Source organism: Vanessa atalanta, chromosome 9 (genome assembly GCF_905147765.1).
Source record: "Vanessa atalanta chromosome 9, ilVanAtal1.2, whole genome shotgun sequence".
NCBI classification, from domain to species: domain Eukaryota; kingdom Metazoa; phylum Arthropoda; class Insecta; order Lepidoptera; family Nymphalidae; genus Vanessa; species Vanessa atalanta.
In genome coordinates this window covers 6,872,698-6,888,128 of record NC_061879.1, presented here as the reverse complement: position 1 = coordinate 6,888,128, position 15,431 = coordinate 6,872,698, and the positions used below count along the sequence as shown (strand labels likewise).

Here is a 15,431-nt window from a genome sequence, read left to right as displayed (position 1 = left end):
ATTTATTTATTGCAACTAATTATTCCAAGAGAATAACGATTGTAAGTCATAATATTACGAACCTAAAATTGAGTATTATTTCAAACTAAACTAAAATTACATTAACAAAATAACATTAACTCTCTTATGTAATATCGTCTTTCTATTTTCCAACTATTCCCATAAAATTAATATACATAAGATTCTTTTAAACATTATTTTAGTAATAAATCTATAATTATTCAAGGTAAAATTAATATTTGCTGTACATATTTAATTTTATATAATATATTTCAGTGCAAATCTAGTGATCTAAGTTCGACTGAATAACGTTCAGCAACAGCTTTAGACATAAAGTACTGAAAATAGAATGACGTGTTCCATACTACAAACGCAGACGCGCCATTGATACGACTCGGATCAATACTTATTGCAGACTTTACTATAAGTCGGACGCCGGTGTACGAATAGCACAACGAAAGCGGACAGAAGTCAGAACATCGGCCTGCGGCCAGTCACAACTAAATGGCCGCATAGTGTACTTGTGCGGTTGTGAATACTGAGTAAATATCGTCTTACTTTCGCGCGTGTACACTAACTACGTGAAAGTTATCAACCCGGATAAAATCGTCGTGATGAGATCGAATAAGTTTGTAATATTTTTTTAAATTTAAAACTTATTTTTTTGTCGTATTAGATGCATGTATTTTTAGAAAATTTCGAGTAAATTATATAATATTAATCTAATATACACTAATCTAAATATAGTCGTTATATATAAATTATATTATTGGATAAAATAAGTATTATAATTATGTTAGTATTAGTATCTTATAAAAAGTTTTACACTAAATTAATTGTTCCTAATCTAATAATACAATATATACTTGTAATCGACTGCAATAACATTTATATTTTATTAAAATAGATTAAACTTTGGGGATTAATAATAGAGACAACGGCACAAAAATATTTGTAACGTACCTCCACTATCGATAGTTCGGTGGATTTATTTACTCGTGTTTATTTTAAAATTATGTATTCCTATTTTCAATTATTTGTATGAATAATGGGGGCGTTTTTCAATGATTCGGAATATTATTGCGACAAATGGAGGTGGCTCGTAATTCTAAAGTAATTAATATGACCAGCTTATCGTTTTAATGTCTAATATAAATAATTATTTTATGAAAACCACTATTAATTAGATATACTTTAGAGATAATATTTATTAATATGTATGTACAAATACAAACTAACAACGATTTCATCAATGCCAATTAGCTCAGGTTAAGTAGAATAATATTGTTGAACTCAGTAAATTTAATTAATTTTATGCTTGGTAAGATTAACCTAACAAAATAAATCTAAGTCTTATATAACCGCTACGAAACATCGTCCAAATGTCACGTTTTTTAAATATTATTAACATATTTAATAATATCATTGCATTATTTTATAGAAATGAGTTCATAAAATACCATTATAATTATATTTATCAGAAAATATTACCTAACTAGAAAAAAATAAATATTACATGATTAGTCTTATCAATTTTTTTCAATGAAACAAACAATAGATATTTTTAAATTATAATAAGTCATTAACATTGTTATTTTGAAATGACAGTAATTATCTAAAAAGTTTCTTCACACGCATAAATAAAATATATTTTAACGATTATTTTATACGAATGTTATAACGCTGCAGTATAATATTGTCAATCAATTAAATCACATCGATAGAGAGTGAAGTTTCTTTTACATTTAACTTCATAATACATTTTTCTAGTGACATATTACGCACCAAACCAGCTCTCATATCCACTTAGCCACCACCACTTAAATAACATTAATCGCATGGTGTACGAAACTTTTTATTTATACCTAAAACTGTTTTATTTTGCATTGATTGTTAAATTGACAATATAATGACATTCTAATTGTAATCTATACTTAATATAATTAATGCGATATGTCTGTCTGTTACGCTTTCACAGTTAAACGACTCGATCGAATTTGATAAAATTTAGTATGAAGCGAGCTTGAATCTCTAGGAAGGACATAGACTTTTTTATACCTAAAACCTACGACAACTGACACCCAAACACAATATAACAATATATGTTTACGGAAATGAAAAGTGTAAAAAATTATTACACATCGAACCTTCTATTATAAATATGTAAATTGAAAATCTTTAATATTTATGAAATTATACTTCTCTTAACGATTTTCTAAATTTAGTTTTTTTATTTAATACCCTACATATTTTTATATACCAACAATAACAATAAACATCGAATTCATATGATGTAGATAATAGCTGTATGATTTATTAAAGTTTTTTGGGCACGTTTACGTGCTTATAGACCAATTACCAAGTTTGGAATTCCAAAAATTACGAACGAGTACATCATCTTGACATAATTTTAACCTCAATATTCTTCTTTCTATAATAACGCATATTGTTGCCAGCAATGTCATGAGTATAGAATTATAAAAAAAATATTGTAACGACATTTCTTTAGTGTCAGCTATCAGTTGTCAGTTACACTTCAGTGCTGCGCACTTATTACTGAAAATTATTTTAAATACACACTAAATATATAGAAAATAAAATTATACGCCAAATATATTCTACCATGAAATCCGAGAAAAGATAAGTAGAATTACAAGGTAATTTTTATTTCAGATTATTAAGTTGATAACGCTAGAAGTTATTTCAATTAATCTTTAAGTATATTCTTTGTTTACTTCGCGTTTCGCTCTCTGTACTCTCTGTACCATTTTCGTGGTCGTGTCTACGAAATATATCTATAGAAATCATGTTGAGGTATTTCGAAGTACATTTTATATTTTATATAAGATTTTAAATTAACATGGTTATTTTTATTACTAACAGTATTTAAAACGGGATATTTACCATGTTTTTTATTTTTATTCCTCTGCTCCAACAAATAAAAATAAAAAACATGGTAAATATCCCGTTTTAAATACTGTTAGTAATTTTATATTTTGTACAGATTGCACATCTATCTGGCTAGGAGATCAGCAGCTCGCCCAAAAATTTCGTATTGTTTTCGTACTACGCAATTCTCACAAGTCACAAGCCAATAAAACATTATATACTAAAAGAATATAATGACCCTTTATGAGCAAATAATTTAAGTTAGGATGTACGCATTCTAACCACTAAGTTAATATTATTATTATTATTCAAGGATACAACTTCAACTACATAATAAGTGTTACTGTAACATCGCATACAAATTTCACGTATCTAAATTTAGTTGTATGCAATGCGTATGAGTCACACACATTTGTTACACTTCATATTGTTTGAGTTTCCCTATACATGCGTCATGTGGTTTTTATAATTGATGAAATGTTTCATCATGTTTTTATTAATTTAGATAAAATACCTACATTGTTATAATTGCCAAAAGAGATATAGACGTTGCTATTCAATGCAAAAAGTATTTTTGTCCATTAAAAATATAGTTACAAAAACGATCATTCTCTTAAGACCTAAGTTTTTTTAACTAAGTTTACATAAATTAAAAATAATACACACTTAACAATGAGTTTTGGAATATAATTTGTCTGGACTTTTTAGTGATTATGCAGCAGAAAATATTTTCAAGCAAATGCATTATTTAATCATTAGTGTGTGTGTAATTTTTTAGCACTCGTTCAGATTTTTTCTACTTACTCGTACCTAAAAGCCGATATGGCCCAATTGTTAGGACCCGCGCATCTAAACCATGATTGCGAGTTCAAATACCAGCTAATCACCCCGGAATTTCCATATTCTTAATTTCTATTTATAATTCATCAAGACCATTAGAAATGAATATACCTTAGTTATTTTGTAATGTAATTAATATAATTAGTACACTTATCATTTTCAAAATGTATATGTTCATTTAAAAATAAAATTTTACTGACTAGTAGTACAGTACTAAAAAAAACAATTGAGCCATGCATTGTTCAAATAAAATAGCACACGCTCTCTCGGCTTCCTGTTACAAAGTTTCGTCACACATAAAATATATATATATATATATTTAAATGTTTATATTTTTAATGAGTTCAAGAAGCTTAATTCGGCAGAATTTATTTTTTTAGAATATCCGTTTCGTGATATTCTTATTTGATATTATATTCCTATTATTTTTATTTGAACAGTATTAAGAATCTATTTTACTCTACATATTTTAAATCCAGTCCGATATTAACCCTGTGTAATTTATTTGTTGATTATAATTATTAGAAAATATAAGGTATTCGTTGGAAACTTAAAAATTGGAGACGCCTATGAATAGCGAATTTATTATGTTTCTCGGTAGTACTGGTGTAAATGTCTCTGCTTATTTAAAATTCTTGTTTACTTTTTTATAAATTGTTAAAGACATTTTAATTACATTTATTTTATTTTTAATTATTATTTATTTTTAAATGTTTCTTCTTGTCAATTCAACTTTTTTTATTATTACACGTTCTGTCTCACCAAATTAGAATTTGATTTTTTATACATTTCTAGCTATATATTTCTAGTGTTTTTCTTTGAGTGGCACTAAGTAAGTTATGTCAAATACCCATTATATTACAAACTAAATATAACACATTACATTTTGTTTTAAAAAAACTACTTACCTGAATTTTTACCTAGCCATAATCATGATAATACATTTTTAATTTCGATAAAGAAAAACGACAATGAAAAAAATATATCAAATTATTGTTATTCTAATACGTATACTAAAAATGATTAGATATTTTTAGACACAGTTAGATTGTAAGTGTAACACGTTACATTTTTGTTTTTTAAATATGTTGTAATAGATCTAAAATTACTCTTCATTGGTCATAATTGAAATGTGTCAATCTATTTAAAATAAAAAAGTGCTACACTTGTTTTAAAATACAAATTAATTTTATTAAAATTATCGTTTTTTTTACATTTTTAATAATATAAGTTAACATAATTACTATGGCTTATCTATAAAAACGTAGCGTCACATAACGTAAACGTTTGCGTTAACGCCTAAAAGACAAACTACGTTCATTCTGTTTTCGTGTAGGGTACGTATCTTAGTTTGACAATATATTACATAGCTCTTGTACATCCTGAAATAATAGCCCATCATAGTTTACGTTTACATCTTTATAATTTTAGTATTATAATTAATAGACTGACTTATCGCCAAACACAGAAGCCAGATTTTAAAAACGGGACGTTAAATCCGGTCCTATCCGTGCAAATTTTCCCGCTTTTAATTATACAATAATTAATAAAACAATCAAATAATCTCTTGTCATATCGGACTTTCCTGCTATCTATCATCTCTCTGAAAGTCCAAATGAATTAATGGTGTTCGTTGAAGTGACGTTGACCTTAGATATTTAATTCGGTTTTTAGGTGCCATAACCTGTTAATTTTTTTGTCCTTTTTCACCCAAAAAGAAAAGTTTTTATTTTAATATACGGACTGTGACACGTGTAACAATGATAATAATCATTTAATCCGTTTGTTTTTATAACTCAGTTTTAATTCGTGTAATAAAAATAATTATCATGAAAGAATTATTCTTAATCATTGACTATAAGGTATTAATTACACTTTGCAACAAAGTAATTTTTTTTATTTCACTGGGTTCACAGCATGTAATTGTGTTTTGCCTCCTTAGTACTATGTGGAATATCGAAATAAAATTGTTCTATCACATTAAGTTTAATAGTCAAACGCATTTATTGATTTTACTTAAAATTACCTATACAATTAGTGACATAAATTGTTATTCTACATTAAAATAACCTTTTTTCGAAAAACGGAGATTTCTCCTATAGTTAGTAGTGGCAGTACGTTTTTTTTTCACTTTTAGAAGTAAATTGACCACAAACATAACAAAATAAGTTACGAAAAGTAACATAGATACGCGGCATTTTTAGATTTATAATAAGATAAATGTTTTGATGACTTTTGTACATATCAATGATATAATTTTATAACTACCCTCAACTAAGTGTAGCGGAAAGTAAATAAAGTAAGATTATAATCTTCGTTACGAAAATTACCGTTATTTTTGTTCTGGGACGTGATATCTAAATATAAAATTGTTTTCTTTTATTTAATAAGCTTACCTAATACAAATCACCACCCGGGATATCAGTGATGTTTTGATTATGCATAGTGTTATTAAGGTAAGGTTATATAAGTAATCATTATGAAAGTAAATAAATAATAATAATTATTTTCTTAGAAGACGTAGATCAAATTCCAGTCATATATAAAATGTCAATCGTTTGAATTATGCAGAATGATTATAAATAAGCGGGACAAGTTTATAAATGATTGCTCACATCCACTCAGCTGATGATCAGCACCAGCAGTTATGATACTGCTCATACAAAGTATATTTATTTTTTTATAAAAAAGTACTCTATACAACTGACGGTTGTCCCTTTAAAGTTAATTCTTCTTGTTAAATATGATTCAACAGTGCATATAGCAAGCCATTTAAAATATTCTTTATAATTCAAAATTAATTTGGTTTAAAAGATATTCAATATTAAGTCAAATCACATAGTTATATAATAACATATATCACATCACTTATTAAAAACAAGTTTATATTTATTAGATTGAACACGGAAGGCAATTCAATAAATTAGATTGTATTGTCACCAGTGACAAAAGTTTGGACAAAATAGCTTCTCAATCGTTCTCGTAGAATCTGATAAAGAAATATGTTTATATGTATAATAAATATATAAGACATGACAATATCATTTGATTAGTTTGGCTAATTAAAAAGATCACTTGCTGTGGTCGTGAAAATGTATTTTTGTGTATCACTTTATTAAACGCGTTCTTTACTCTATTTTAATATCTCTGAAACTACTGTCCCCAATTATAACTTTTAAAAGGTTCGAAGTTCAGTATTATCAATGAAAACATTTCAAATTATTGTATATTCTGATAAGGATAAAAATAGAATAACAGATAAATCAAACTACAGTTACAATATTTTTTGCTGTATCGAATAAGATTTACTTCAAATTTTTTGAGGGCATATTAAAATTACGACATAAAATATCGTGTCAAAATTTTGTAGCGAATCTATTTCTTATCAATCAGAAAAGACAACAAGTTCAAACACTGCCAAATACTGATCAAACCAGACAATAAAAATACGGAACTTCAATGAACCAAATAAACTGTTTTAAGTAATGACTAATTATAAGCACAAACTGATAATTATAATGAGTTTATATTATTCACTTTGTTTACAGATCCGTGTCCAGTGGATTACATGCGGTTTGAACTCGAATGAACATATTGAACTTGGTGGAATTCAAAGATTAATAAACTTTGAATTATAAATTAGTGTTTATGAATCTGTGATTTAAAATTGGAATGTAATATAAACATCTACTGTGACAATAATTAAAAATAAACAATGACGCCCGGTGTAAAAGAAGGACAGTGCATGGAACTGAGTAACAACAACGTTACTCCTTTGCTACCAAGGACGTCGGTTTGTTTGGAGTTTAAGAACATAACATGTTCAATAAAAACTTTCTCCCTCAGCAAATTCCGGTTAGGTGAGTACTTTCCTTTAAATATTTTATAAGCATGAAAAGTTAAACCATTGCGATGAATCGATAAAAATTAAACTACCAGCAAAATACTGTAGAGTCCGAAACCGTATTATTTGTTAGACAATTATATATGATCAACTACTATATTTCAATCGCTTTATAGATTTTTTAATTACTCGAGTCTCATATCTGAAATTAATTACTCAAATTTCATTGCGATTTTGGCGAATTAGCCACATCGCGCTTGAGGCGTTTTACCTGCAAACAATGAAACGATTATACCGCATCGCCGATTTAAAGATGTAAAACGTGTTATGGACATTTTTTGTTCCATGCGTTTGTTGTGTCCTATACGCATATTTATTCATAACGTTTTTTTCATTGGTTTTGCCCATACGGAAAGTTTGTAAATGAGGAAAAATAGCTAAAACCATCACATGATTTGTGGTAACTTATCCCTTGGTTTAATTTAATGCAAAATCTTAAAATTGTTTATATTTTATTTATCTTATTATTATTTTTAGTTTATTATTTTGTAAGGACTTTAAATGGAACAAACAGGCGCATATCGATTAAGGACAATTGAAGGCAATTGTTTTCTTACATTCCTCGTCGTAAAGACTCGCCAGTAGGTATATATAGCTTAGCTTACTGCAAATATTTTGGCGTATATATTTTTTTAAAACCATATTTAATAAATCAACAAAACAAATCATAAGTATTTTGTACCCTAATATACTTTTACCACTTTGCAAGTAAACAAAAACATATTCTTGAATGTATGCCATATTAATTAAAAAACATAATTTAAATTAAAATTTTACTGTTCATATAAATATAACATAAAACACCGACTTTTCTAAACGTAACAAAAAAGGCATAGCTCTTTTGCATCCCTTTTAACCAGAAGTGTATTATTTTTATTTATACGAAATCGACTTCAAAGTTTGATAGATTTTGTTCACAATTATTGAAGACATCGGATAAAAGCTTATTTAATAATCGAGAGTTTTTTTTTTTCTTGCTTCTTACAAACGACGTAATATTTATACAAAACAAACAGCCAATTAGATTTTTTTTTTAATTATAAAGTTAGAGAGTTGGTTAAAAATCTGTTTAAAAAAAAGAAAAAAGGCTATCAAGTATTCTAATTAGCCGACTTATTTTATTTTAAGCTATTCCATTGACACCATCAACCAGACATGAAGAAATATTAGCCACTCTTTTTTTCGCCAATGCGCCACCAACCTTGTGAACTAAAATGTTATGTCCCTTGTGCCTGTAGTTACATTTTTACAAACATTGGAAATAATAGCAATACAACAAGATTACCCGATTTAAAAAAATAGTCGTATATCATAATTTGTGAGAGATATTTGTAAGAGATAATTACTCTTAAAGAATATTTTGATATCATTATAATATGTACAATTTCCTCTTGCAATTACATTGCACTATGCAATTGGGTTTACATATAAAATTTCATCAATAATACAGTAGGAAAATATTAATTTCCTTCAATCGATATTATGATGAAAGGAAAATTCATATAAGCATTTAAGGACATAAGATGTTAGTATTTATATATTAAACGAATAATTTCTATAGGTACTCTAGATGTTTTCACACACGAGGCACGCGCCTCTTTGTTAACAGCGGCGTGCTTTAAAAATATAATCTAATTTATTTATTTTTTCTTTATTCTTACATTAGTCATCCCACGCACACTAAGACATCTTGAGAGTACGAGCGTCACTCAGCCAACGCACGGCGATAATTTAAAGTAGAGGCGCGCCTTCGTTAGTAAACATATACTATATACAAATTATGTTTATTTTCATATAAATTATGCTAGTTTGTTGTTACTCAAACATAGCTTTCTAGTATAGTGCCAATTAATATTATATTAAAAAAACCCATAGACAATTACTACTTTTTAATTAGCAATATTCCTAAAATCTGTAATATTTGAGTGATCATAATAATATACTTTACACATAATACATTATTATAAATTTGTACTTTTTTAAGTTTATTCATTATTTAAATTCATGAATATTTTCTTATCATCTCGTCTTTATTTGGTATTTCGATGACTTTTGAAATGATTACGAAATCGCTTTTTCCTCCATAGTTACATAAACTTTAATTTTGCGGATTAATTAGCGTTAGAAATTGAACTGACGAGTAAATATAATATGAATGCACCCGGTGTATGTGAATTTGTAAATATATGTCGTAAAAACTATGTAATTTTTCAAATATTAAGACAATGTTAAATCAATTATTATTGTTTTGTCTAAGAGATAAACAAAATGTTTTAAAAAATATATTTCGTCTCTATACAAGTGCTCTACTACTCGTAATGGAAATATGTGTCATTTAAATTTACATTGTGAAAAGAAATATAGACAAATGTTAATGAGCATAGAAATAGGTTTCTTATCAAACCGACGATAGTAGAATTTCACTTGCAATGCAGCGAGCGAGTGTTTTGTTTATTTCATTCGGAAACATACCTGTCAAAATAGCTCTGCGAGATATTTATCGCAATCAAATATTGTTTACGATGTTTAAATATTTGAAACGGTGTGGACGTGCAAATGATTTTTCGTTAATACTCTGGGCGATCTGCGAAACATAAATGCAGTCTCAATTATGTATCTCTCATAATCCGATGTCAAGGGATACCTAATACGTGGAAACTTCAGAAACAAAACCATCCGGCTTTACCGTTGAGAATATCTTACTCGACCCAAGGTTTTAACCTTCGGGATCTATAAGTTTATAAACTAGCCACTAAATCATCGAGATAGTAACTATAATAATACATATAAAAAAGAATAGAAAATATACAAGATGCGGTCTACCAATACTTAATATCCTTTTAAAAGCTCTTGGAGACAATATTTATGTATTTTTTATTTATATCTTACAATACAATAAAAAAACTACAAAATCGTTATTTTTATTCATCTTAAAATAATAATATAAAGTTAAAAATTATATTATAAAAAAATATCCCAATGTTACTAGGAAAATTGTGATACATTTTCTTCAAGTGTTATAAATGTGCAGAAATTTGGTCGAAATTGTCTAAGTCTCAATAATAAGCAATAACAGCATATTACGTACTAATTTATAACACCTATGTAAATGTATTTAACATTAGTACGTATCTATTGTATTTGTATTACACAATATAATTTTATATTTCAAGCGATACAGTTAATTTGCCTGGTGCGTGTAATATTTAGTATAACGGAACAGTAACCGCTTGAAGCACTGTAAAATTGTAAATACATGTTTTCACTTTACGTTAATGAAAATTATGTGTACATTTCTTAAACTGGGTTAACGTGTGACCTCAACCGAGAACTAATATGAATACAAGTATGATGTTAAGTTTAAACCACATCACTTAATCTTCTGTACCATTACTAATATTATAAATGATAAAGTAACTCTGTCTGTTACCTCTTCACGGTTAAGCCGCTATTAACCGAATTAGATGACATAGACTGCACATAGATGTTACGGACATAGAGGCCCGGGTAAATGGCCGGTGAAATAGCCTAATTTTTAATTCTGCTAGAATTAGCTCTTGGTGTAAACCCGACTTGCTCCCTTATGCCGTTCTGTACCCTTAGCGCCACCGCGCCCTTGTCTCTTAGCGGTGTATACGTAGTTGTAGGAACATTCTTCATTGATTATCCATGTTAATAAGGTACATCTAAAATAATAATTAAATTAACAGTATTGACAAAACTCTGCTTTTATTTATTTTACTCCATATTTATTAATTGTTTTATTTTTTTAAATATATTTTTTTACAATTACAACACAAAGATAACTACCGGATGTTCCATGACGGCCACATTGTTTTAGTTTGCTGCACTATCAAATATCATTACATTTTTAATTTAATAAAATTATGCGTCATTGTTTATAAATAAGAAGCTGATTTATCAGAAATAAAACATCAACCAATATTCAATTAAATATACAGATATATTTATATATACACAGATTATATAATTAACTGTTTAACAACAATAATTGGTTTTGCTTGTGTTTGTTTTATTCTGAGGGGTGAACAAAACGCTTCTTAATATAATATAAATAAAATGTAGGTTGCTGCACTATCAAATATCATTACATTTTTAATTTAATAATGATTGCGTCATTGTTTATAAATAAGAAGCTGATTTATCAGAAATAAAACATCAACCAATATTCAATTAAATATACAGATATATTTATATATACACAGATTATATAATTAACTGTTTAACAACAATCATTTGTTTTGCTTGTGTTTGTTTTATTCTGAGGGGTGAACAAAACGCTTCTTAATATAATATAAATAAAATGTAGGTTGCTGCACTATCAAATATCATTACATTTTTAATTTAATAAAATTATGCGTCATTGTTTATAAATAAGAAGCTGATTTATCAGAAATAAAACATCAACCAATATTCAATTAAATATACAGATATATATATACATAGATTATATAATTAACTGTTTAACAACAATAATTGGTTTTGCTTGTGTTTGTTTTATTCTGAGGGGTGAACAAAACGCTTCTTAATATAATATAAATAAAATGTAGGTTGCTGCACTATCAAATATCATTACATTTTTAATTTAATAAAATTATGCGTCATTGTTTATAAATAAGAAGCTGATTTATCAGAAATAAAACATCAACCAATATTCAATTAAATATACAGATATATTTATATATACACAGATTATATAATTAACTGTTTAACAACAATAATTGGTTTTGCTTGTGTTTGTTTTATTCTGAGGGGTGAACAAAACGCTTCTTAATATAATATAAATAAAATTTAGTTTGCTGCACTATCAAATATCATTACATTTTTAATTTAATAATGATTGCGTCATTGTTTATAAATAAGAAGCTGATTTATCAGAAATAAAACATCAACCAATATTCAATTAAATATACAGATATATATATACATAGATTATATAACTAACTGTTTAACAGCAATAATTTGTTTTATTCTGAAGGGTGATCAAAACACTTCTTAATATAATATTAATAAAACCGCCTATGTATTATATTCACTTAGTTATAACATACATAGTCAAATGTTTGTGACAGCTCTCGAGAAGTAATTATGACATGACGATGATAAAATATTCTTGTATCATTTCGATTAAGCGTATCATCTTTGTTTTATATATACTACTATGTGAATTCGATGAATTTAGTTTAACGTGCCTATACCAAAAAAAGAAACGTAATTTTCGAGTCCTTATTCAAGTAAGGATATAAATTATAACACTGTAATTTACACGACTTACGGGTCGGAGAAGTAAACGTAAGGTATAAACGCACCTAAATTGCGTTATCAGTGAGTTCGCGTTAGGCCTGTGATAAAAATAAACGAAAGACGTTGGTCAAACAATCGAAACATGCAAGTCATAATGATGCAGTATTAGTATAAGTTTCATTATTTGTATTTTCCGTTAATGATGAGTCTCCCCGGATATTCCATTTTTAAATAAAAAGATACTTCTTCAGAAAACACATTGACAATACAATTGAAAATACTTCTTTAACCAATTAAACTTTCTTTCATAATATAAAAAAAATAATTAAAAACAAATTTAATAACCATCATTTATTACAAGCTGGAAGAAATGTTGTTTAGTGGGAATTAATACTACAATTAAATGTAGTTTATTTTATCCAAGTAAATTTTCGAAAAATAAATTTAATTTTTAAACAACCACTGATTCGGAATATCATCTACATTACTACTTTTCATAAATCATTTAATGTGGCCAATGGCAGACGAAATTAAAATCAAGTCAAGTGATTTTTAGCCTTATTTATTTATATACATAGTAATTAAATAATATACGCGAGCTTTAAATATATATTACTTGGCAAATGATAATTAAATAATAAGTAAAAACTTAACGTTCACGTATATGTTGTACATAAATACGGTGTTATTTAACTTGTTATGTCAACGTAGAAAGTAGACAGCCCGCGTGCTTTTTTAGAGCGTTGACAAAACAATAATCAACTTAGTATAATTAGAGTAGAATTTTACGAGTATTTTTAATTTAAATTAAATATTTGTCACTTCATTTAAAATTTCAACACACCAGTTTTTTACACTTCCTTATAATTTTGTTTTTTATGAGTAACTAAGAACTCAATTTTAATTAATAATATTTCCCACGCATTTTAATGGCACGTAGATGAAAACACGTCGTTAAAAAAGTTTTTGTGGAAACACATTTAATAGATAAAATTGCTACTTTTTTATGTATTCAGAAAATATAATAATAGGAGTAATGAACAATCATAGACGAATCATAAGATTTCTCACGATTACGCTTATTTTGGATAAACCCATTAACTTGTTCTAAAATCTTGAAAAATAGTTATAATAATTAAAAAGTAATGAAATAATGTTAAATTATATTTAAAAAAAATTAAACGCGCTACATGCAAATTAACTACACGTCACAGAATTAAAAGGGTTTCGTTTGAGTCATTCCTCTTACGTCCCATTAAAATTTTTAGATACAATTCATTACGCTCGCATCTGGTAGATCTGTCCACAAGGCGTAACTCATAAGTGTCCCTATAACAATCTTTACAAAGTTACACGTAAGATTATAAAGCGTAAAGTAACAATGGTTAATCTCAAAAATCGGTTACTTACCAGTTTTTGTACCCAAATATATACATGTTAAATATAAAAACGAGAATATTCGCGCTAAACTTATTTTATTGCTTAAAACATAATCCACTGTCAAAGAATAGGTATTAAGTAGTACCTACTTAGTAAATTTATATTACTCTTACGTATGATATGATATGAAAGAATACATTGAGAAACAGAATATATAAGACATCATACAATAATTTTAAAAATGTCATAAATGTTGGTGAAATGTTCGTGCTCTCTTATAGCTGGTTTTCAGTACATACACAATTACGTTCATCCACACAACTCGTGCGTGTAATTTGCATTCTTAAAAATATACTTATTATACTTAAAACATCATTCGAGAAATACAATAATGAAATCAAAGTTAAAAATACTTCAATGAAAAAGAGAGAGAATACTAACAATATATACTATATGTATATATAAAACAAGGCAAAATAAATCTTATAGATAAGTATCTTATGTAATCAATGTTGTACCGGAGTACGAGTATGAAGTTAAATTCATAGTTTTCAAAAATTTACTTACTTTATAAAATAATCCTATGTTCCAAATTTTAGCTTTTTAGACATCAGCTATGACCGTTCTCTTATTGTCCGTAAGTACAAACGATTTCATAAGTACAGATTTAAATATCAAATTACATTAATATGTAAAAAATATTTGTTAGTAAGCATAATAATAAGTTATCCCTTCTTGAATTATATTGCATTTTCTTAGTACATACATAGGGAAAGTGTAACAACACGAATAGCACGTGTTGGTACATGTTTTACCTTCTGTGGAGGGATTTAACATGGAGGGGAGGCCAAGTTCTTACCACCAAGTTCTGGAAACTTCGTAGTATTTACGATGACGCACAAAGGAGTTGTCAATTCAATTTAAAAACTAATCGGGTTGCCATTGTTACATCTGGTGAAAGTTTAAGCCGATTTTAAAAAGTACAGTTACGAATGTATTCTTATTTTAAGGTTAATTAACGTTAAGTAGTTATTTTTATGTTAAAATTTCTTAACGATTACATTGCTTGCGCTTTGATTATTGTAAAAGCGGGTCATTTTATTTTCACAGCTCTAGTCGGCTATTTATGATAAGTTATTTTATTACCTTTAAA

At 27.2% G+C, this 15,431-nt stretch overlaps 1 protein-coding gene across 3 annotated transcripts in view; it reads left to right on the top strand.

The window, feature by feature from the left end:
* Positions 1 to 407: 407 nt before the first annotated feature.
* Positions 408 to 15,431, top strand: part of LOC125066115 (ATP-binding cassette sub-family G member 1) — a 36,150-nt gene continuing 21,126 nt past the window's right edge. The window contains exons 1-2 of one of the 3 annotated variants that reach the window (XM_047674033.1): positions 408 to 628; positions 7,278 to 7,589. In XM_047674033.1, coding sequence (XP_047529989.1) covers positions 7,445 to 7,589 — 145 coding nt within the window. In that variant the 5' untranslated portion in view covers positions 408 to 628; positions 7,278 to 7,444. Of the gene's footprint in view, positions 633 to 6,166; positions 6,186 to 7,277; positions 7,590 to 15,431 lie in introns of those variants that run through there. The other 2 variants (XM_047674034.1, XM_047674035.1) reach the window with 2 other exon arrangements.